Source organism: Rhinatrema bivittatum, chromosome 8 (genome assembly GCF_901001135.1).
Source record: "Rhinatrema bivittatum chromosome 8, aRhiBiv1.1, whole genome shotgun sequence".
In the NCBI taxonomy this organism is placed as follows: domain Eukaryota; kingdom Metazoa; phylum Chordata; class Amphibia; order Gymnophiona; family Rhinatrematidae; genus Rhinatrema; species Rhinatrema bivittatum.
In genome coordinates this window covers 233,397,236-233,422,350 of record NC_042622.1, presented here as the reverse complement: position 1 = coordinate 233,422,350, position 25,115 = coordinate 233,397,236, and the positions used below count along the sequence as shown (strand labels likewise).

Genomic DNA, 25,115 nt, shown 5'->3' with positions numbered 1-25,115 from the left:
TAAAACAAAGACCACTGACCATTTTAGTAGCCATCCTGTGAACTGACTCCATCCTATTTATATCCTTTTTAAGATGCAGACTCCAAAATTTTGCATTAACTCAATAACATCCTGTTTATACTTCGAGTTGCAAAAAAAAAAAAAAGGCTAAACAAAATTTACTACCTTCCAACCCTTAACTAAGGACTCCCATCTTGTGTTGCTGTATGTGTTGCTTTCCACGGAAAAAGTGCTTACTTTAACAGATATTTGCTGTGGACAGAAGAATATACAGCCATGCAATACCTCCTTCCCGAGCAGTTGAGTTCAAAGCTTGGACATAGACTGAAGGAGGTAGCATGAGCAGTCCCATTCTTGTCCAGAAGATGATCTTGAAGTTTCTGGGCTATAGGAGTACATGAACTGACTTGATGCTGTCAGATGGCATCACCTATCTTGTGTGGCTTTGTTCTGCTATCCACCAAGAGCCCCTATTAAGGTAAGCAATGTTGCTGAATATTCATGAAATATATCTGCATACTTTGCTTCCATTGTATACAAATATGCTATTCATATGCAATGTGGCTATCCTAAAAACCAAACCTATTTTAGGTACTTGAAGCTTGGAGTTACCTACCCTACATTCTTTCAGGCTGATGCAATAAAGTACGTAAAAAACATGCATTTAAATTGGGTGCCCGTTTTTTTTTCATCTCTCTTGAGCACCTGAAGCAATATGGAAATGTGCTGCTGTGCTAGGGCCAAATTGTGCATCCTTAGCACCTCCTCGGCGCCAGGTGCCCAGGAGGAGTGGCTATGTGCGGGTTACCAAAACCGATGCTCAATTTACAAGTGTTTGTATTATCCCGTGACCTGGAGTGTGTATATTGTGCATTCAGAATTTTTTTAAATTTACCATAGTGCTGCCTTCTGCGGTAGAAGGAACCACAGAAATCACAATGGTTTGTATTTTCATTCAGCCTGAAACTTGCTGTAAGGCTTAACACCAGCTCCTCTGCTGGCATTAAATTTGTGGTATTAACAAGGGTGCGTTGGGCAAGTGGGGCTGTTTTGTAGTATGGGGAGTAGCTAATAGCTACCAGTGCGCTATTAGCTACCAGTGTGTTTGGACACGTTTTGAATGCCCTAATCCCCTTTTTGCATCATGTTAGCCTAGCACATCCAAAAAGAGCATCCAACTGCACATTAACTTGTGTGCTATCCTGAATTAGTAGTAATGTCAAATCTCTCATGTTATTGCATTTAAATATTTTTCATAAGGTACTATTCTTTTAAGGAGTGGGGAACACTGTCTAGATCATTTTTTTTATTTATTAAATTAAAACATTTACCAGAAAATATCAGGAATTCCAGAAATTATAACAAATCCAACTTTACATAATATTTTAAACAATTATCTAGCACACGTCTAGGAGGAATAGGAGAGTTCTGGTCTGCAATGCAGCGTCTATTTCTTATACACCCTCAATCACCTTAAACAACTGAAATTTAACCATTCTGCGACTTACCCCTTAAAAGTTCCAAATGTGAGGGATCCAGAAAAACAAACTTGTTTTGAAAAGTTATCGGACACTTGCAGGGAAATTTAAGGAAAAAACTAGCTCCTATACCTAGAGCTAGTTGTTTAAAGGAAAGAAAGTGTTTCCTACGTGCCTGAGTTGCATGGGAAACATCAGGGAAGACTTGTATCTTTTGGTCATAGCAAATAAGATCTTTGTTCTCAAAATATTTTGAAAAGAACAAGTCTTGATCCTCTTTTAATGAAAAGGAAACTAGCACTGTTGCTCTAGTGCCTATATTATCCATGGAATCTTCTAAAAAAGTAGAGACCCCTGGATTTTCTAGAATATCTACACTGCCCTCTTGTACTTGTAATGTTCTCTTTTAAGTAAATAATACATTTTTTATATAATTGGGATTTTTCTCTATTTCAAAAGATATTTCATGACATACTTTCTAAAAAGTTCAAGAGCTGACAAGCTTGAAATTGGAAAATTCAATAATTGAAGATTAAATTCTCAATTCATTATCTAACATTTCTATCCTATTATGCAGTATCACATTATCTTTAATAAAAGATATACTAGTAGCTTGCAAATTATTTACTTATGTGTTCAAACTTGCTACTGCATGCTCTACTTTATTAGTCTTAGATTCTAAATCCTCAAATTTTGCTCTGGTTTCCACAGTGAAAATATGTACTTGAGATATAGATCTAGACAATTTCTTGTCAATTTTTACAGATATCCTCCACACATCCAGTAATGATACATTTTCTGGTTCCACATTATTTTCCTTCCCTTCATTACCTAAAATTTAGGGATTATTGATGGACAGTGGACCTTAGCATTAGTCACAGTTGCCTTGCCACCCAATAATGTTATACTTAGATATATATATTCCCTTCTGCTGCATTCCTGCTTCTATTTGGGATGGCTAATGCATGAGGGTTTATAACACCTTTAGCCACATCAATACATTCTATTATAGGTTGTAAGGGAGGGGGGGGACGACGACCTGGGCCTTAAGGAAACCCCCAATTGGGAGTTTCTTTCTAAGTCATCCCTTACCTAGGACTTACCCATTTGAGTGAGGGGGGAGTCCAATTCTGCCTGACAATGGGGTTATTGGAGAGGAAGTATAACTTTTAGATTTCCGTTTTCTTCCTATAACTTATTTTTACCCGGGGTCCGCAGGGCCCTTAATTTTATGTTGTCCTGGGGCACCTGGTGATGACATCAGTGGGGGGCCGGCCTCACAACCCAAACCTCCCCTCTCCTCGCCAGGAGTAAGTTATTTTCCTTACTAATTACTTTCTAAAGCAAAAATTGGACTCTAGTGGTTCCCAGCACGCTGATTTCACTCTCCTCTGCTCCTGCCTAGATCATTTTAAGAATACTGACTATGAGAAATGATTTAATTCCCATGAATTATTTTGGATTACGGTCTTGCTTTGAATACTTTTGATTTAGCCTGATTTTGACGTCTACTTTCATGGCCCTTCTTTCAGCTTTAGCGTAATCCCTGCCTTTTTTTTTTCATACCCCAAGCAGTTGCCCTTCAAGTCTTTTGTTCCGATGGAAGTGACAGGAAAGTCTCGACAAGCACAGTACAGGCGCTCATATGAAAGTTTGAGCTCGGGGGACGCTGAAATATTTTATATAGTGGGGTAGGGTAAACTGTGGCGATGGGGGAAAAATTAACTTAAAAGATATAATTTATTTCTTGACGCCCTTCCTCCTTGCAATAATTCATCAGCCTCCCCCCCCCCGAGGAAAAGTAGAGAAGGCTCTGGCCCCTAATGTAGAAAGTTTGAGCAAGTTCTGACTTCTGCACGTAGCTGTGTTCATCTTGTTTTATTTATTTATTTAATTTATTTGTGATTTTTCTATACCGGCATTCACGGAGTTTGTATCATGTCGGTTTACATAAAACAAGGGGTGAGCAATACAAAACTATAACTTGAATGTATACATTACAACTTATAATAAATTATAACAAATTATAACAAGTGCTCAGAAGAAGAAGTTACAATAAAACAGGGATGATTCTAACTGGGAGTAAAAGAAGAGGAAGATAGAAGTTTAACAAGAGGTAGAACTTTGCGGAGGTTGTTAATGACTATATTAGTTTAACGGAAGATGATCAGTCTTGTTGTATTTAGTGTAGGAGAATCAGTAAGGGTCCGGAAAGGCTTTCTTGAACAGCCATGTTTTAAGTCTTTTTCTGAAGGTTGGTAGACATGGTTCCTGTCGTAATTCTAAGGGGATTGAGTTCCATAGTGGTGGGCCTGCTGTAGAGAAGGCCCGGTCTCTCAATGTTATATGTTGGGTGGTATTGGCGTGTGGTACCTGCAGATATTCTCTGTATGTTTCTCTGATGGGTCTGTTGGAGGAGTGTTTTTTGAGTTATTTGTAGATGGAGTGGAGCCAGTCCATGAATACTTGTAGATTGTAGTGAGAGATTTATGGATTATTCTGTAGTGGATTGGCAACCAGTGCAGGTCTTTAAGGACTGGCGTAATGTGATCTCTTCGTCTCTTGTTTGTTAGGATTCTTGCTGCTGTGTTCTGAATCATTTGGAGCGGTTTAGTATGGGATGATGGGAGGCCTAGTAAGATAGTGTTGCAGTAATCTATTTTAGCAAAGATTATTGCTTGGAGCACTGTTCTATAATCATGGAAATGAAATAGGGGTTTTATTCTTTTCAATACGTGTAGTTTGTGGAAGCAGTCCTTAGTTGTTTGATTAATGAATGATTTTAGATTTAGCCGGTTGTCTAGAGAAACTCCTAGATCTCTTACTTTTGTGATTTGCAAATTGGCTGGAGGGTTTGTAGTGATTTTGCAATTGTCTGGAGAGATTAGTAGGAATTCACTTTTTGATTGGTTCAGAATTAAATTTAAGCTGGATAGGAGGTCATTAATTTCTTGAAAACAGTTTTCCCAAAGTTGTAGGGTTTTAGTTATGGAATCTTTGAGGGGGATCACAATCTGGACGTCGTCTGCAAATATAAAGTGTTTTAGGTTCAATTTATTTAGCAGTTGGCAGAGCGGGAGAAGGTATAAGTTGAAGAGTGTTGGTGAGAGAGAAGAACCCTGAGGAACTCCTTGTGAAGATGGGTATCTAAGGGATTCTTTGTTGAGGATTCTAACTTTGAAACCTCTGTTCTCTAAGAAAGTTTTGAACCATGTTAGTGCTGATCCTGCAATACCGATGTTCGCCAGTTGGTTTAGTAATGTGGCGTGGTTTACAGTGTCGAATGCTGCCGATAGATCCAATAGGATCAGTAGGAAGGCCTGTCCTTTGTCAAGGCCCAAGGTAAGGTAGTCTGTTAGAGAGATGAGTAGGGATTCGGTACTTGAAGCTTTTCTGAAACCGAATTGAGTAGGGAATAGAATATTGTGTTCTTCTATGTATTCCGATAGTTGGATGTTTACTAGTTTCTCCATCACCTTGGCAATGAAAGGAAGATTAGAGATTGGACGGTAGTTGTTAGGGTCTTTGGGGTCCAAGTTAAGTTTCTTGAGAAGAGGTTTGATGGATGCAAGTTTGAGGTCGTCTGGATAGTAACCCTGGATGAATGAGCAGTTTATGATGTCTGCTATTGTTTTGGTTATGGTGTCCGGGATTAGAAGTAGTAATTTAGACTGAATTTGGTCGAAGGGATGTGTTGAAGGTTTCATTTTCTTCAGGAGTGTTTGGATCTCTGAGGAAGTGGTGAGTTCAAGAGTTTGGAAGGATATGTCCTTGTTGAGGAGTACGTAAGTGTTGACTGGTGTGCTTGTATTGGGCTTTAATTGAGTTAGAAGGTTCGTGATTTTATTATTGAAGAAGAGTGCTAGCTCATCAGCTTTTGATTGTGCTTGGTTGGCTGGAATATCTGGTGGATTGGCCTGAGTTAGATTGGAGACAAAAGTGAAAAGCGCTTTGGAATCGAAGATAATGTGATGGATCTTATGTGCGTAGAAGTCTCTCTTTGCTTTTAAGGTGGAACTCTTGTATGAGTGTAGGGCGAATTTGTATGTAGCAAGTGTAGCGGGGGAAGGTGCTTTACGCCATTTACTTTCTTTCTGACGTAAGTTGAGTTTGAGGTTTTTAAGTTCGATAGTAAACCATGGCTGCTTTTTGGACGCACATTGTTTGACTTTTTTTGTTGTCAGTGGACATAGTTTGTTTGCCACAGTTTCTGTTATGGTTGACCAGGAGTTTATGGCTGCATTAGGTGATGTGACGTCTATGTGTGAGAGTTCTGTGGTTAGTTGATTGCTGAGTTCGTCGGCGGAGCATACTTTTCTGTAAAGAAATGAGTGTTGAGTGGAGTGTTTGTTATTCATTTGGGTCATCGAAAAGGTGGTGGAGATTAATGAGTGGTCTGACCAGGGCACTAGTTTGCATGTAGGATGTGCTGACTGTGTTATACCTGAGTTCAGAAAGATCAGGTCCAGTGTACGACCTGCCTTGTGTGTCGGTTCATTGATTATTTGTTCGTATCCCATGGCGGACATGGCAGTAAGGAAGGTTTCACAGCTGGTTGAGAGTGTGGGTTTGTCGATGTGTAAGTTGAAATCTCCTAGGATTATCGTTGGGAGGTCTGGTTTAAGATACGCTGTTATGATTTCCAGGATGGGTGATGCATCTGCTTCTAAGAGGCCTGGGGGGGCGTATACTAGAAGGATTTGGAGAGAGTCTGATTTGAAAAGGCCTGTTTCTAGTTTCGAGTAAGATTTGATAGGATGGTGTGAGAATCTAAGATCTTTTTTAGCTGCTAGGAGTATGCCTCCACCCCTTTTTTTTCTGTCGGGGGATGGAGAAAAAGTCGTAGGTCTGAGTTGGTAACTGATTGATTAAAGCTGTGTCTGTAGATTTAAGCCATGTTTCTGTTATAGCACAGAGGTCTGGGTTTGAATCTAGGAGAAGGTCATTTAAGATCAGTGATTTTTTGGCTAATGATTGAGCATTAAATAGTATCAGTGAAAACAGAGCAAATCCTAGAAGTTGGGTGATTGGAGTAATCATGATTGGGATAAGAGGACTGTAGGTGCGTTGGTTGTAGGTGCGTTGATTGTAGAGTATGGTTGGTTTTCCTGTGAGTAGCGTTCGATGATGGAGAATCGGTATTGGGAGACCATGGCACATTTTTTGCATTGTTAAGAGCGTTAGTGTTGTTTTTGAGTAGTGTTGTTTTTGAGTAGTGGCTGATATGTCTAGTTGTCTGAGTAGTCGCTGAGTTGTCTGAGTCTGGGTAGTCTGAGTGGTCGCTGAGTTGTCTGTGTTGTCTGGGTAGTCTAAGTGGTCGCTGAGTTGTCTGGTATTAGTAGATTGTTGAAAGAGGTATAAACAGAAGAAAGGAGGTATGCTGTTGGGTGCTTACGGATGACTTCGTGGGAGGTTGCTTGCCGCTATGGTGTTCAGTTCCGCTCTTAGGGTCCGCACAAAGGGGCAGGCCCCTTTGTTGCGCTCCTTCGTGCGCGCGGCGCCTGGAGACTGGTCGGCTTTTTAAATCGTGTGCTGTCGCGCTCGGATGACGTCACCGGCGCGACTTTGTATAGCAGAGGCGGCGTTGGTCGGCAGGACTAGGCCCAACCCTGGATGACTCCTCCCTGGCTGGATCGAGGCGGCGTGGAGCGGGAGGACGCTGAATTCCGAGAAGAGGAAGGCAGAGAAGAGGTAAGATCCCCGCGTGGCCGGGGCGGGGCCCATGGTGGTAGGGCGAGAGTTAAGGGCCTTACCCCGATGGGCTCAAGCGCCGGCTGCGCGGGCCTCTCTCCCAGCTCCTACGAAGGTCCGGATTTCGCCTCCTTCAGGGACCGGTCGTTCCGTTTCGAAAGGGCTCTTGTTCGCGTGTCGGCTCTTTAAATCCTCTGCTGTCGCGCTCGGGTGACGTCACCGGCGCGACTTTGTATAGCAGAGGCGGCGTCGGTCGGCAGGACTAGGCCCAACCCTGGATGACTCCTCCCCGGCTGGATCGAGGCGGCGTGGAGCGGGAGGACGCTGAATTCCGAGAAGAGCTATCAAATGTGAATGAATAACGAAATAAATAAATCCCTCTGACAAGGGCACATCCAGCGCTGCAACCTGCTGTGGCGCTGGCAGAAAATTACACGTCCCAGCAACCGTAAGCAGGCTGCGCCGGACCGCACCACAACCAAGATGGCGGGGTTACTGGACCACGGCTAGTGACGCAATAGTTTGGTATCAAAGGCGCAAGTTAGGCCGTGAGCAGTAGCTACTGGAGGGGTTACGCCCTGGTGTGGCAAAGGAGGGATGAGGCCTAGTCAAGCGCCGGCGGGTAGCTAAATCCGCGACGGTCCCTGAGAAAAGACCCCGTGTCCATAGGGGCTGCGGCGCTGCCGATGGGTTCAAGGCGAAGCTCTCGCTCCGCGGAGAGAAGTCGGGAAGGGAAGCGAAAGAAAAGCCGTTCCCGTTCTGCTGATTCCGGTAGAGGGAGGGCAAAGGAGCGCGGGGCTCGGTCCGGTTCTGCTGACTCTGGCGGGGGGAGGAGGAGGAGAAGAGCTCGCAGGGCCCGAAAGGGTTCCACGGGTTCTGATGATGGGAGGAGGCGGAGGAAGCACAGGACCCGGTCTGGTTCCGGGGACAGCAGCAACAGCAGTCGTAGCCACGGCGGTAAAAAAGAGACACGACGGGGGGGACAGGAACGGAACCGGTCTCAGTCCAGCGGCTCTGACGTTGATTGTAAAAGAACATGGGACCATGACAGAGCCGATTCTGGGGACCATGGCACTGAGAGCCGGGGTTGGAGAATTGAGAAAAGGCAGGGAGAACAGAGAAATCTTTGGTCCACATCTGCCGGTTCTAACCCCAGGAATCGGACAAAGAAGCAAACCCGGGCCAGATCTACAGAGAGCACTGAGAGTCCGAACCGGACCCAAGGTAAAGGGCATGTAAAGCATAGACAGAGTCTGTCTAGATCCGGCTCCAGCGGTTCAGATCCTGATATTAAAAAAAATCCAGCCCGGTATAAATCAGCAGAGAGCAGTAGTGATAGTAGTCCTGGCAATAGGAGGAAAAGCTGTCCTCGGTACAGTTCAGATGAAAGGCAGACCCGAGTACAGAAGAAGCCCAGAGAGTGGAAGAAGCGAAGCCGATCAAGATCTTCTGGTTCTGATCCTAGCAGGAAACAGCATTACCAACCTGGATCCAGACCTATAGAGAGCACCAGTAATAGCCGAAGCAGAATGTGGGCAAAGAAACAGGAGAAGCCTCAGAGGCAAAAAAGATCAAGTCGATCGAGATCTACTAGTTCTGATTGTAGTTCTAGGAGGAGAAATCAAACCCAATCCAGCTCTGCAGAAAGCAGCAATGAGGGGCAAGGCCAGACCCGAAAGAACAGACATGGGAAGAATCAGAGTAAGAAAAGCCAGACCAGACCTTCTGTTTCTGATCTTGATAGAAAGCCAACTTGGTCTGATTCCAGGAACAGGAGGAGCAGGGACAAGGAGAAGCGCAAAAGGGAGCAAAGCCATACCCTGTCTTGCTCCTCATCCACAGGCTCTGATTCCAACAGAAGACAGAAATGTCGAGGCAGGTCTGCCTCTGGGGACAGTGGCTTAGAGAGCCAAGGCAGAGAGAGGCATAGAACCCACAGGGAGTCCTGTTCCAGGTGAGAAACCTTTTCTTTTATTTCGTTGGCTTTTCTTGGTTAGAAGTCCACAGTTGGGTCACTCTTTGAGTTTACATGTTGCGCTCAATTGGAGTTGTGCAATAAAAACATCACTGGTTGTTGTTTTCTATATGTGACTGGTTGTTATATTTTCTGTTTTTGAATACTCTGATAGTTCAGAGTTCTGGAATCATCCTGTTGAGAATAAAGTATGTGTATGTACAGTTAGATTTGTAATACAAACTATTCTGTTCCCTTTTAACATTTTAAGATGTTTAATTTTCATGTAGCAACAAGTGCATATACAGTTGTGCTCATAAGTTTACATACCCCTAGCAAAATTTGCAAGATGTGTAACATTTTAAGAAAACATGAGTGATCAAACAAAATGTTATTTTTGTTTCAAATTGTGCTATTCTGTGATGCATAATAATTCATTAAACAAACCATAGCAATAAACAAAATAATAAAATGGTCCTGTTCAAAAGTTTACATATCCTTGAATGTTTGGGCCGATAATATACACTCACGTTGACACACACAGGTTGAGATGGCAATGAAGGGTAGATGTCCACACCTGGGCCTTCTTTGATTGTAATTAGTGTTTATATAGTCAATGAGAAACCCATGCGCATTTCATCCAGGGCTGCATTGACTTTGGTCACTGAGGAGAACAAAAGAACTGTCAAAGGATCTGCGAACAAAAGTAGCTCACCTTTTATAAATGGAAAAAGATATAAAAAATATCCAAAGATTTGAAAATGCCAATTAGTACTGTTCAAACTCTGATCAAGAAGTGGAAAATTATGGGTTCTGTTAATACCAAGCCATGGTCAGGTAGACCAAGAAAGATTTCAAACACAACTGCCAGGAATATTTGTTGGGATGCAAAGAAAAACCCACAAGCAACTTCTGCTGAAATACGGCTTCTCTGAAACAAAGTGGTGTGGGTGTTTCAGAATACCCAGTAAGAAGATACTTAAACAAAAATGGACTGTGCATGATAGAGTTGCCAGTAAAAAAAACCATTGCTGCACCAAGGCCACAAACCAGCCTGCTTACAATACGCCAAACAGCATCTAGAGAAGCCTCAAAACTTCTGGAACAAAATAATTTGGAGTGATGAGTCCAAAATTTAACTTTATAGTCACAACTATAAATGCTATGGGGCCGATGCATGTAAAAACGTGTCCAAACTGGGTGCGCCTTTTTTTTTAACGCGCGCACGGCCAGCTCGCCTGGGAACCCAGTGCAGTATGGAAATGAGGTGCTGCACTAAAAAAGCCGTGCTAGGGATCAATTGTGTGTGCCTAACGCGTCCTTGCCATCAGGCGCCCAGAAGACATGGCTGTGTGCACAGCCATGGGTTAGGAAAATGGACGCTGGTAAATTGAGCGTCCGTTTTCCTAAGCTGGCTGCCATCAAGACTTTTTTTTTTTTTTTCCTCGTGTTGCTGCTTTCTGTGGTTCCTCCTACTTAGTATAGTGATGATACTAAAAGTAGGAGGAACCACAGGAAACAGGATTTTTTTGTTTTTTAGTGAGCCCTTGAGGCCCAGCAAGACTTAACGCCAGCTTTGGGGCTGGCATTAAATTTGCTGTGTTAAAAAGTACACTTTGGGGGCACAGCAATTTTTTTGCATTGGGGTGATGAGTGCTATTAGCTATGTGTGTGTTTGGACCCGCTAATTGTAAACCCTCTGGGGATAGGGAAATACGTTCGGTACCTAAATGTAATCCGGTTTGAAGCACCGAAAGAAGTGTGAAAAGTGGAATATAAATAAATAATCCCATTATTGCATCGGGTATTAGCCTAGCATGTCCAATCACTGGTTAAGCTGGGCGCTAGCTTTAGTGCATGATATTGCATTGGCCCCTATGTTTGAAGAGGAGTCAACACCATCCCTACCATGAAGCATGGAGGTGGATCTCTTCTGTTTTGAGGGGGTGTGAGCTACAGAGAATTTAGTCAAAATTGATGGCAGGATGAATGCAGCATCTTATCAGAAAATAGTGGAGGAGAATTTGCATTCATCAGCCAGGAAGCTGCGCATGGGCACACTTGGACTTTCCAACATGACAATGATCTGAAACATAAGGCCAGGTTGCCCCTTCAGTGGCTGCAGCAGAAGAAAGTGAAGGTTCTGGAGTGGCCATCACAGTCTCCTGATCTCAACGTCATAGAGCCCCTGTGGGGAGAACTCAAATATGCAGTTCATGTTAGCAACCAAAGAATTTACAGGATCTGCAGGCTTTGTACGAAAAGGAATGGGCAGCTTTACCCCATGAGAAATGAAGGGCCTCATTCACAACTATCGCAAAAGAATGCAAGCCTTCATTGATGCAAATGGGAACAATACACAACATTAAGAACTAAGGGTATGCAAACTTTTTGAACAGGACCATTTTATTTCCTTTTTTTGCTATGGTTTGTTTAATGATTGTTCTAGTCTGTGATGCATAAAATAGTTTATTTTGAAACACATTAAAAATAAATGTGTCTGATCACTCAAGTTTTCTTAAAATGCTATACATCTTACAAATTCTGCCAGGAGTATGTAAACTTATGAACACAACTGTATGACTGTACAAAATAAGTCATAATATCGCTGTGCCCAAAATCTTACTGACGCTTACTTTGACCACAGGGAGGTTGTGTCACATGAATTAATGCTTTATCTTGATGCTTACTTATTTTTTAGATCTGATTCTAAGAGCGAGAGATCGAGGAGGAAGAGGAGTAAAAGCAAGGAAAAGCATCAGAAAAGCCAAAATCATGGATCACCATCAAAGACTTCCTCGCCTCCGTCCGACTCTGGGGGGGCATGCAGGGAAAACCATAGAAATATGGGAACAAACAATAAAGAAAAGATCAGGAATAGGAGGTCTGCCTCCCAAAGTTCGTTTTCCTCCGTAACATCCTCTTCTCCATCACATTCCCAAAGTCCAGGGGAGGATCTGAGCCAAGACCTGACCCTTCAGGAGAACCTAAGCCTGAAGACGGAAAAGAAGCAGCAGAGAGAGATGTTGAAGGCCATGGAGACGCCCGAAGAGAAGAGAGCCAGACGTCTTGCCAAGAAGGAAGCCAAGGAAAGGAAAAAACGGGAGAAGATGGGCTGGGGGGAAGAGTACATGGGTTACACCAACACAGACAACCCCTTTGGAGACAACAACCTGCTAGGATCTTTCATATGGCACAAGGTAAGACAAGACCAGGGATTTCTACAGAATACAGCTCCAGTTATGCATTAAGACAGAATAACTTGAACAATTCTTGGTGGTAAACAAATCCATCAGGAGCAGATGAGCTCTTCTCCCATGGAGCTGTTCCTGTGTTTCTGTAGCCCCTTTCTACCTGTACAGTTTGCAGAAATAATTACAAAAGGCACCCATGCACAGAACAGTCCTTCTCAAAAATTGATCCTGTAATGTTCCATTGAGTGATGTAATTGACTGAGAAGCACAAGGATGTAGTGCTCTGTTTGGTTCTGTCTTAAGCTATGGTCACTGGGCATAGCAGTTTTGCATTGTTATTGCTCGTTTCTCTGATTTATAAGCCAGATTATTTTTCTTAGGAGATGCACAAGGTCAATATGCTTTTCTGATTGACTAATACATAAATTATGAATTTATAATATTGCTGAGAGCTGCTGATACCTTAGTGTTTTAGCTAACACAGTTAAGCTAAGGGTATTTGCTTCATACTGTGTCTCTATGAAGAACATAAAATTTCCCCAAGTCCATAATGGAACTTATCCAAACTTTTTTGTTTTTTAACCCCAACTACACCAACAATTTTCACCACATCTTCCAGCAAAGAATTCCAGAGCTTAGTTATGCGTTGAGTAAAAAAAAAAATTTTTCTTATTTATTCCAGATGCATTACCTAGAAACTTCATTCCCTTGTACGTACCTAGATCAGTCCAGACTCCTGGGTTTTGCCTCCCCTCCAGCAGATGGAGACAGAGAAGTTTTTGACTGACTCCGCCCCATTCCTCGAGGTGCCACCTATAGTCAGTATTTCTCTGTCTCCAGCAGATGGTGGAGGCGCAGAATCCTACAGTCTTTGATAGATAGAAGATTACAAAAAAAGAAGCCTTCCAGGGGGTTGTCAGGTCCTGGTGGGACCATCCCCCCCTGGTATTTGAGGCCGTTGAGCAGAGGGCTGGGGACCCTGCATGCTTGCTCTGTTGACAGCGGCCGGGGTGATACCAGGGATCCCGGCTGAGGGGGCAGGATGAGGTGTTACTTGGAGCTTGAGGTTTGCAGTTAAAAAAAAAAAAAAAAAAGAGGAACAGGGGCTCTGAGATTTCTCTACCATCAGGTAGGAGCTGCGATTGCCTGTTCGGGGCTGCTTCATTTCCTCAGGTGTCCTTTTACCGCCGTTGGATTTCTTGTTTTCTCTGGGTAGCTCTGGCTTCCGATGCTGCGTTGCTCGGCTTGCTGCGCATGTGGAGACTTGCGTGACTTTCGCATGATGGCCTTTGTTCCGGGTGCCTCCCCGGTGGGGCCTCTGCTGGTGGCAGTTTACATGCGCGTTGGGAGCCTGGGAAGCTCAGTCAGGCGAGTCAGCCCACTCCAGATCTGATCCCGCTAAGCACGGGAATGGAGGAAATTTAGGCTGCCTTTAGGGCTCCCATGCGGAGGGGAATTCCCTTCTTCCCTTATCCCCGCAGCCAAGTGCCTCCAGGGTGGGGGGGGGGGAATGCCTGAGGATTCAGTGATTTCTCCGGAGGAGGGCCCCAGGGGGCTTCGAACTCCTCCTCCTCGTTCTCATCCGATTTTGTTTGCTGCTTCATAAGGCTTTTAAAGTCAGGAAGGCAGCTAGAAGGCATTCTATTAGAGGTTCTCATTCCAGGCTTGTTCATACAAAGCCTGCCAAACTGCCCTCAGCTCCTAGCAAGGAGGGGGTCTTTAGCCCCCAAGAGACCTAAACTCCCAGAGGGGGAGGGGGTCACGAAATCCAGGCACCCCCTAAGGACCGTGCCGTCTCAGCCCGCAGGAGACTCGTCCTCTGAGGCTTCGGGGCCGGATGAGCCGACAGGGCAGTAACCTCAGGGGGCCAGATCCAAGATCAATAGTTGGCAGGGACTCCGATGGTTGAGGGGGATGACCCTAAGGTAGAGCATTTATTCCGCAAGGACGAGCTGGGCCCGCTTATTCCCACAGTTCTGGAGGAATTGGACATTGAGGCCCCTCAGGAGGACTCTCAGATGGGAGCTGTGGTCCGACCCGGTCCTTCCCCTTTCATTTGTCCATCACTGACCTGTTGTTTCAGGAGTGGGATACTCCGGACTTGGGTTTGAAGGTTACTCAGGCGATGGATAAGTCATACCCTCTGCCAGAGGAGACGCTGGGCCTCCTCAGGGTTCCCAAAGTGCATGCGGTGGTGTCGGTGGTCACCAAAAAGCCCATCCTGGTGATGGGTGCTGCGGCCCTTAAGGATATCGAGAATCGGAAGCTAGAGGTGCAACTTAAGAAGATCTTTGAAGTATTGGCTCTTGGGGTGCAAGCTGCCATGTGTAGCAGTTTCACGCTGAGAGCAAGTCTTCGCTGGATGCAGCAATTATAGATGGATTCATCCATGTCGGAGGCAGAAGCTATACAAGCTGGGCAGACTCACTAGATTTTCTTCGAACTTTGGCCAGGTCTGTGGTTTCGGTTGTCTCTGCCTGCAGATTCCTCTGGCTGAAGAACTGGTCTGCAGATGTTTCTTCAGGCTCAACTGGGTTCGTTGCCGTTCAAGGGCAAACTGCTCTATGGAAAGGATTTGGAAGACATGATTAAATCCCTGGGGAAGAACAGCGTCCATAAGCTGCCGGAGGATAGGCCCAAGGCAAGGGGCTCCTTTCCCCCTCGCTCACATTTCCGTGGAAATCGAAAGTTTCGGGCCTCCAGATAGTCAACCTCCTCTTCTAGACAGAACTTGGGCAAGCAGCATTCCTGGAACCAGTCTTTTCATGGCCAGTGCCTTGGCAGAGACTGTGCCTTCCAGACTAAGGGAGAGGTCAGATTCTTCCAGTGAGGCGAGGCCGGTTCACTCCTCCGTTCCGGTAGTAGAAGGCAGGTTGGCTCTGTTTTACGAGGAGTGGACCAAATTAACTTCGGACCAGTAGGTCCTAGATATCATAAAACACAGCTACGCAAAAAAAAAACCAAAAAAAAACACAGCTACGCTTTAGATTTTGTTCGGCCCCTCTGGGAGTGTTTTCTGGTTTCCCTGTGCTCGTACGAGGAAAAACGTCTAGCGGTGTGAGACACTGTGCAGCGCCTCAGTGAGTTAGGAGCAATTGTGCCAGTACCTTCCGGCAGAAACGAGGAAAAGGTCGCTATTCCATTTACTTCATAGTGCCCAGGAAGGAAGTCCCATCCTCAATTTGAAGAAAGTCAACAGGTCTCTCCGAGTGCCTTGGTTCAGAATGGAGACTCTTCGGTAATTGCGTCAGTCCACAAGGGGAATTCCTAGCTTCGCTGGACCTGAGATGTGCTTCCACATCGGCATCTGGCTCGACCATCAGAAGTACCTGAGGTTCACAATCCTGGGGGATCATTTTCAGTTTTGCGCCCTGCCCTTCGGACTTGCAACAGCGCCCAGGATCTTCACCAAAGTGATGGTTGTTGTGGCAGCAGGACTCCAGAAGGGAGGGTGTCTTGGTTCAGTCTTACCTGGAAGACTGGCTGATTCAAGCAAAGTCGGAGGTCCTCTGTCGAACTGTGGTGCAGTGGGTTCTTCAACTCTTGAAGTCGTTGGGTTGGATAGTCAATCTGGCCAAGAGTTATCTGGTTCCCTCCCAGTCCTTGGAGTTCTTGAGGGCTCTGTTTGACACACGATTGGGCAAGGTTTTCCTCATCGAGGAGCGGATCACCAAATTGCAGGCTTAAGTTTGTGTGTTGTTGGTCAAGCGTCTACCCATGGTCTCGGATTACTTGCAGGTTCTTGGTTCGATGGCTTCCACTTTGAAGCTAGTCCCATGGGCTTTTGCTCATATGAGACCTCTTCAGTCAGCTTTGCTCTCCCGTTGAGATCTGGTTTCCGAACAGTTTCAGCTTCAGCTTCCGCTTCCTCTTACAGAACCTGCACATTCCAGCCTTGTTTGGTGGCTCTTCCCAGACAACTTGCTCCGGGATGTAGGCTTGGAGATCCCCTCTTGGACGATTGTCACCACAGATGCCAGCCTCTGTGGTTGGGGAGCGGTTTGTCGGGGAAGAGCGAAGGTCTGCGAAGGAATCCTCGTGGTCAGTCAACCAATTGGAGACCAGAGCTGTTCAATTAGCTCTGCAGGCCCTACTTCCTTTGGTGCGGAGGAGATCGGTCAGAATCCTGTCCGACAACACAACAGCAGTAGCCTGATTTCCTCAGTTGACACCAACTGGATCCCGGGAGTGGGAGCTCTCCACCTCCATGTGCAACAGGTGAACTAGGCCAAGTGTGGATTTGATGGCAACGTTCCACAATGTCAGAGCCCCACGGTTCTTCAGTCGATGGAGGGGGTGGATGCTTTAGTCCTCCCCTGGCTGATAGACGTCCTCTTGTACGTGTTTCCACCTTGGCTGTTGGTCAGCAAAGTGTTGCGTCATATAGAAGCTCATCCGGGCAAAATGGTTCTGGTAGCTCCGGAATGGCTGAGGTATCCATGGTTTGCGGATCTTATCAACCTAGCGGTGGACGGCCCTCTGAGGTTTCGTCTGCTGCCAAGTCTCCTGTGTGAAGGGCCTGTTTGTTTGGAAGGGGCAGATCACTTTTGTCTAGCGGCATGGCTTTTGAGAGGCAGCGGCTAAAGAGTAAAGGTTATTCAGATGCGGAGGGTGCTACTATCGTGCAGTCTAGAAAAACCTCTGCCTCCCTGGCCTATGTCAGGGTGTGGGGAGTTTTTGAGTCTTGGTGCGTGGATCACACGGAGCCTACCCGGGCCTCAGTGGGGGATGTTTTGGCCTTCTTACAAGCTGGCCTGGCTAAAGGTTTATCCTGTAATTCTCTGAGGGTTCAGGTAGCAGTTCTGGGTTCTTTCCGTGGTAAGATATGAGAAATTGCCTTGACAGTGCATCCGGGCGTGGTGCGTTTTCTGCGGGGAGCAAAACATTTGCGTCCTCCAGTCCGGAATCCTTGTCCTTCGTGGAGCCTGAATTTGGTACTCGGGGCCTTATGTACATCTCCATTTGAGCCTTTAAAGCAGGCGACATTATAGTATCTTACCTTGAAGGTTGTTTTTCCTTGTGGCTATTTGTTCAACACGGCGAGTGTCGGATCTTCAGGCCTTGTCTTGTAGGGAGCTCTTCATAAGGATTTGGATACGGGAATCTCTTTCCCTTCTCTGTACCTTTTCTAATTCCAATATATCTTTTTTTGAGATGAGTAACTTGAATTGCACTCAGTGCTCGAGCAGGCCGATGCAATATAATGTGCTCAGCTGAGTGCATGGATTTACATGTGATTGCACGCACATTTTGTACATGCATCCATAACTCCCGATACAATATGGGGATTAGCGTGTCCAAACACTGCAAAGCTAATAGCACTCATCACATGTAAAGTACAACTAGATGAGGCTATTAGCTAATCCCTGTAATTCAAAAAATTTCCTGCATTGTAATTCAGCAAATTTTACCCCAGCCCAGGGCTGGCGTAAAGGTCTGCCACGCTGAAGGACTCATTGGGAAAACAAAAAAATCCTCCTTGCTGCGATTCCTCCTCTTAGTATATTTGGGATTATGCGGCATCTTTGGGATACTAAATAGGAAGAACCATAGAAAGCAGATCCAGGTAAAAAAAAAAAAAAAGTTTTGGAAAGAAAAAAAAAAGTCAGGACGCCAGATATGCATGCACAAGATAACACAATCCAGGCCATGTATCTTGTGCCGGTAGCGGGAGAAAACGGACGCTTGTACTGAGCGTCTGTTTTCCTAACCTACTCTGTCAGCCACGTCTCCTGGGCACCCAATGCTGAGGAGACGCTAGGGATGTACAATTTTCCCTAGCATCCATTTTCCTAAAGCACGCACAGCCACCTCTCCTGGGTGCCCAAAGGGTACTGCTTCCTATTCCTAAGCTGGTATAGCCCCCCTACTGGTCATAAATGTCCCAGCTCTGGTTCTGTATTTCACTTCAGCGCTCAGGCAAAATGCATCATGCTCTCTGCTAACTGTTGTCAGGCTGACACACACACTGGTTGACTGGGTAAATGTTTCATCGGGTCACGCTAGAGAGATATAACGTTCCTGGATGGAATAAATGATAGCTTTATGGAGCAATTGGTTCAGGAACAGACGAGAGAGGGAGTATTTTTAGATCTAATTCTCAGTGGAGCACAGGACTTGAGAGAGAGGTAAGGTTGGTGGGGCCGCTTGGCAATAGTGATCATAATATGATCAAATTTGATTTAATGACTGGAAGAGGAACAGTGTGCAAATCCAAGACTCTCGTGCTAAACTTTCAAAAGGGAAACTTTGATAAAATGAGAAAAATTGTTAGAAACAAACTGAAAGGAGCAGCTACAAAAGTAAAAAATGTCTAAGAGGCGTGGTCATTGTTAAAAAAAAAAAAAACAAAAAAAACCATTCTAGAAGCACAGTCTAGATGTATGCCACACATTAAGAAAGGTGGAAAGAAGGCAAAACGATTACCGGCATGGTTAAAAGGGGAGGTGAAAGAAGCTATTTTAGCCAAAAGATCTTCATTCAAAAATTGGAAGAAGGATCCAACAGAAGAAAATAGGACAAAGCATAAACGTTGGCAAGTTAAATGTAAGAAATTGATAAGACAGGCTAAGAGAGAATTTGAAAAGAAGTTGGCTGTAGAGGCAAAAACTCACAGTAAAAACTTTTTTAAATATATCCGAAGCAGAAAGCCTGTGAGGGAGTCAGTTGGACCGTTAGATGATCGAGGGGTTAAAGGGGCACATCGCGGAAAGATTAAATGATTTCTTTGCTTCGGTGTTTACTGAAGAGGATGTTGGGGAGGTACCCGTAATGGGTAATGATTCAGATGGACTGAACCAAATCACGGTGAACCTAGAAGATGTGGTAGGCCTGATTGACAAACTGAAGAGTAGTAAATCACCTGGACCCAGATGGTATACACCCCAGAGTTCTGAAGGAACTAAAAAATGAAATTTCAGACCTATTAGTAAAAATTTGTAACCTATCATTAAAATCATCCATTGTACCTGAAGACTGGAGGAAAGCAAATGTAACCCCAATATTTAAAAAGGGCTCCAGGGGCGATCCGGGAAACTACAGAGCGGTTAGCCTGACTTCAGTGCCAGGAAAAATAGTGGAAAGTGTTCTAAACATCAAAATCACAGAACATATAGAAAGACATGGTTTAATGGAACAAAGTCAGCATGGCTTTACCCAGGGCAAGACTTGCCTCACAAATCTTCTTCACTTTTTTGAAGGAGTTAATAAACACGTGGATAAAGGTGAACCAGTAGATATAGTATACTTGGATTTTCAGAAAGCGTTTGACAAAGTTACTCATGAGAGGCTTCTAGGAAAAGTAAAAAGTCATGGGATAGGTGGCGATGTCCTTTCGTGGATTGCAAACTGGCTAAAAGACAGGAAACAGAGAGTAGGATTAAATGGGCAATTTTCTCAGTGGAAGGGAGTGGACAGTGGAGTGCCTCAGGGATCTGTATTGGGACCCTTTTCAATAAATTTATAAATGATCTGGAAAGAAATACGACGAGTGAGATAATCAAATTTGCAGATGACACAAAATTGTTCAGAGTAGTTAAATCACAAGCAGATTGTGATAAATTGCAGGAAGACCTTGTGAGACTGGAAAATTGGGCATCCAAATGGCAGATGAAATTTAATGTGGATAAGTGCAAGGTGATGCATATAGGGAAAAATAACCCATGCTATAATTACACAATGTTAGGTTCCATATTAGGAGCTACCACCCAAGAAAGAGATCTAGGCATCATAGTGGATAACACATTGAAATCATCGGTTCAGTGTGCTGCGGCAGTCAAAAAAGCAAACAATGTTGGGAATTATTAGAAAGGGAATGGTGAATAAAACGGAAAATGTCATAATGCCTCTGTATCGCTCCATGGTGAGACCACACCTTGAATACTGTGTACAATTCTGGTCCCCGCATCTCAAAAAAGATATAATTGCGATGGAGAAGGTACAGAGAAGGACTACTAAAATAAGGGGAATGGAACAACTCCCCTATGAAGAAAGACTAAAGAGGTTAGGACTTTTCAGCTTGGAGAAGAGACGACTGAGGGGGGATATGATAGAGATGTTTAAGATCATGAGAGATCTAGAACGGGTAGATGTGACTGTTATTTACTCTTTCGGATAATAGAAGGACTAGGGGGCATTCCATGAAGTTAGCATGGGGCACATTTAAAACTAATCGGAGAAAGTTCTTTTTTACTCAACGCACAATTAAACTCTGGAATTTGTTGCCAGAGGATGTGGTTAGTGCAATTAGTATAGCTGTGTTTAAAAAAGGATTGGATAAGTTCTTGGAGGTGAAGTCCATTACCTGCTATTAAGTTCACTTAGAGAATAGCTACTGCCATTAGCAATATTAACATGGAATAGACTTAGTTTTCGGGTACTTGCCAGGTTCTTATGGCCTGGATTGGCCACTGTTGGAAACAGGATGCTGGGCTTGATGGACCCTTGGTCTGACCCAGTATGGCATTTTCTTATGTTCTTATGGTTCCTCTCTTTTGGGCATGCTGCTTCTGTTCTGTTTGTCACTGTCTCTGTAAAGATGCAACTCTCCCTTTATAGAACTTGGTACATACGAGCATCTTGCCTGACCTTTGGTGCTTGTTGCCAGGCAGATTTATACAGTGCTTTTGGCTACACATTTGGATGCACATTTTGCATGCACTAATCCCCTTATTGCATCACGTGTTAGATTAGCGCGTCCAATCACGGGTTAACCTGTGCGCTAGACTGAGCACATGCTATTGCATCAGCCCCCCAATGTGGAAACTTGCAACATGTAGCTATAATTTGGGTTGCTCCTCCCTACATGTATCACTTTGCACTTGTCCGTATTAAATGTCTTTTGCCATTTAGATGCCCAGTTTCTCACAATTCTCTTGTTGTTTAACAACTTTGAATAATTTTGTATCATCAGCAAATTCGATCACCTCACTTGATGTTCCCATCTCTAGGTCTTTTATGAATGTTAAAAAGCAGCAGTCTTAGTACAGAGCCCTGGGGCACTCCACTATTCACGTTTTTCCATTGAGAAAATTGACCATTAGATTACTCTGTTTTCTATCTTTTAATCAGTTCCCTCAATAGAACATTGCCTCGTATTCCATGACTTTTAATTTCCGAAAGTGTCTCTCCTGAGGGATGTTGTCAAACCCTTTCTGAAAATCCAAATACACTGTATTAACTGGCTCACCTTTATCCATATGTTCATACTTCAGATCAGTGTAGACAAGTGGCTTTTGCATCCCTACCAGTAGATGGAGTCAAAGAACAAAAACTTCTCTGAAACTGCTACATAAGAGAGAGTGCCACCTGCAGTCCCTCTGTCTCCAGCAGATGGTAGAGATGAGAATCCTGAAGTCTGGAGAATTAGATTAAAAAAAGAGAGAGAACAGGATTCTCGTGTGGGCTCCCTGAGGTGTTAGGCAGCTTCGTGGGCCATCCCTCAGGTGGACCAGGGTGAGTAGGGGATTGATATCCCTGGTTTAGCCTGAAGTCAGCGAGAGGCTGAAAGCCAGTGGTTCTGGTTCCCTCCGTCCCCTGGAGATCAATGAGGGGACTGAAAGCCGGTGGTTCGGGCTCCCTCCTTCCCCCTTGTACTGCTCCCACTGACCCTCCAGCGTCTGAATCACCATCAGGAAAGTATTCCCATTCTTTTTTCTGGAGGGTATCTTCACAGACCTGTTTTCTTAAAAAAAAAAAAAAATCTGTGAGGGTGCAGACGCTTGACCATATGAGGCGCATCTGGCTTGGACGAACTCAAAGTGCGCACATAATGACAGCAGTTGTGAGACGCGGCAAGTGCTGCAAGGCCGGCGGGGAGAAGAGTACGTGCCTAAGTGTTAGTACACGATGTGACAGGTGCTCATATAATGGTGGCTGCAGGATACAGCAAGGGCTACAAGGCCTGCGGAGCGAGGTGTACGTGCCTAAATTGTGCCTCAAGAGAAGCTCATGGGGCAGCCGCTGAGACAGCATGGGATGAAACTATCAACCAATCAGCTGCAGCAGGAGAGAGAGCTTGGCTGACAAATGCGGAATGGTGGCCATTTTGACATCACATGGCAATCAACAGGCAGAATCAGGGAAAGGGAGGGATTCCCCACCCCCTTTATCAATCTGTCAAGTATGATTTTCTTGCAGACCCAGAGAGGCAGTGATGAGGCTGGGGAACTCATTGAGGGAAGATTCCAGCAGTTTGGCAGGAATTTCCTTGGACTTAAAAAGCTAAAGGCATAGAGCTTATTTAGCCAAAAAGGGGAGCAGCAGGCAAGTGTGCTCCTCTACTGGGGCCCCAGCAACAGGCTAAGGTGGGCGGGTGAGATTCTCGGGGAAGATTGAGTACATTTTTTCCATCTGCTAGACCTTCAAGGTCATTGGAGCGGTGATGACGTGGATCCCTCAGAGGGGTTCGGGTGTCAAGATGATGGCCCTGGAGGGAGCCATTCAGCGGCAGCCAAGGTTAAGGTGGTTCAGGAAGGATGAGCTGTGGCCTTTGATTCTGCATGTGCTGGAACAGTTGGGATTTGACATTTCTCAGCTGGGGCCCAACCATGCGGGAGGGGGGGGTACCCTGTCAGGAAAGGCCTGCGGGAGCCCTCAAAGCCTTTTTGTTCCATAGAACAATAAAGAAATTGGTTCTCCGGGTGTGGGATACTCCACAAGCATGACTGAAGGTAGGGAGAGCTATGGCTAAGCTCTGTACCCTGCCAGAGGCTGGTACTTTGGACTGCGAGTTTACTAAGAAAACCACCTGGGCGTAGCATTCAGCCATGCGGGAATTTTCTCAGGATCGGAAGTTGCCGATCCACCTAAAAAGGATATTCGAGGTTTCAATCTTAAGACATGTGGGAATGGCTGTAAGTAGGCAAAAGGACAGGTTTCCTTGGCCTCTGCTAGGCAAGTGGCAAGTCTGGAGGCAGCTGTGGCTTATGTGGCATATGCACCCTATGATCTATTTCGTATGTCAGCTGGGATTACGGTATCGGCGTCAGATGTTTTCTTTGGTTACGCAGTTTGTCAACGGACATCTGGTCCAAGTCCCAACTCAGTGATCTCCCCTTTAAGGGGAGGTTAGTGTGTGGCTAGGATCTGGAGCAACCAGTAAACCTTTTGGGGGGAGTCCAAAGGGCTAAAGTAGCCTGAAGACAAGCCAAAGAGAGGGTATCGCTCCAACAGGGGGGCTTTCTCATCTCAGAAGCAAGGATCAGGGCAGCAGCAGTCCTTTCAGGGTCTGCGTAATTCCACCCGGGATAACACAGTCAAAGGGCCAGAGGCAGCAAGGCCACACAATGAAAGGAGGCTGGTCGACGCTTCTCAAAAAAAAAAAAAAAAAGGGGCAGTTGGAGGGAGATTGACCCTTTGTTACGAGAAATGGACCAATGTCTTTGGACCAGTAGTTACTGGATGTGATAAGAGGTGGCTTCACCTAAGATTTTGCTCATCTGGTCTGAGAAGACTTATGAGTTCCACTTGCACATCACGACTAAAAAGAGACACCATGCACACCATGCTAGAAGCGTTTACAGCATCTGGAGCCGATGGTGACTGTTCCTCCGGAGGAATGGGGAAAGGCACATACTCAGTTTCAGAGTGTCAAAGAAAGAAGACACTTTACGGCCCATTCTGGATCTGAAGAAGATCAGTTCAGCGTTCTGGGTACTTTATTGTTGCATGGAAACATTGAAAGCAGTAAGAGTGGTGGTTTGCAAAGAGGAGTTTCTGGCTTCAGACTGACAAAGGCTTCTCAGGACAGCAGAAGCTTCTGCAGTTGGCCCTGGGCAAGCATTTTTAGTTCCAGGAGCTCTACAGTTATGATTGGCGACTGCTCCTCGGACCTTCATCAAGAAGGTGGGGTGGTAATAACTGTGGTGGTAGCTGTGGCCCTGTGAAGAGAAGGGTTCTTGATACAACTCCTTGAGGCGAAGTCAGAAGACATTCCGTGCCGCAGTTGATACAGAAGTTGCAGTCTCTGGGCTGGGTGGTGAACCTAGCATAGAATAGCTTTATTCCCTTCCAATCCCTGGAGTATCTGGGGGTGAGGTTCGATACCAGGTTGGGAAGAGTGTTCCTCACAGCAGAGAGGGTGACAAAGTTGCAAGCTTAGGTCCATCATCTATTGCGGCTTTGGTACCCAAAGTGTGGGGTTATTTGCAAGTCTTGGGTGCTTTGGCTTCTACGCTGGATTTAGTTCCATGGGCATTTGCACATATACAGTCTCTTCCAAATTCGCCCTCTGAGGAATTTCAGCTCCCGACACCGCTTTGAAGGATAGCCAGATCCAGTCCTTCATGCTGGCTTTCTTGATCCAATTTAGAGCAAGGAGTGGAGTTGGGGATCCCTGATAGGGGAGTGGTAACCACAGACACCAGCTTGACAAAGACAGATGGCTCAGGATCGGTGGTCATCCATGCAAGCTTTTATGGTCTATCATTCGTGCGGTTTGCGTTTTGTCAGACAGTGTGGCAACAATGGGCTCAGCGGCTGTTTGCTTGAGCAAAAACGTACTTGGCGGCACTGGCAGCATCCCATCTAGCCAAGGTGGACAATATACAAGTGGACTATATCAGCCGACAACAGTTGGACCTGGGAAAATGGGAATTATTGCCAGAAGCAATGGAGCTAATGCAGGCCAGGTGGGGAATTCATCAGTGGGATCTCATGGTGACAAGGAAGAATGCCAAGGCGAGGAATCGAGAGTGCAACTCGGAAGGCATCAAAAATGTTAGTTGTTCTGTGAGAGTTCTGTGTTATACTAGTGGTGCCAGAGGGGCCACTTTGACTCTGGTTTGAAGACTTGGTAAA

The 25,115-nt window shown here is 45.2% G+C and overlaps 1 protein-coding gene across 1 annotated transcript in view; it reads left to right on the top strand.

Moving 5' to 3' along the window:
* Positions 1–7,439: 7,439 nt before the first annotated feature.
* Positions 7,440–25,115, top strand: part of CACTIN (cactin, spliceosome C complex subunit) — a 41,392-nt gene continuing 23,716 nt past the window's right edge. The window contains exons 1-2 of the mRNA XM_029614093.1: positions 7,440–9,123; positions 11,825–12,323. Coding sequence (XP_029469953.1) covers positions 7,856–9,123; positions 11,825–12,323 — 1,767 coding nt within the window. The 5' untranslated portion in view covers positions 7,440–7,855. The remainder of the gene's footprint in view (positions 9,124–11,824; positions 12,324–25,115) is intronic.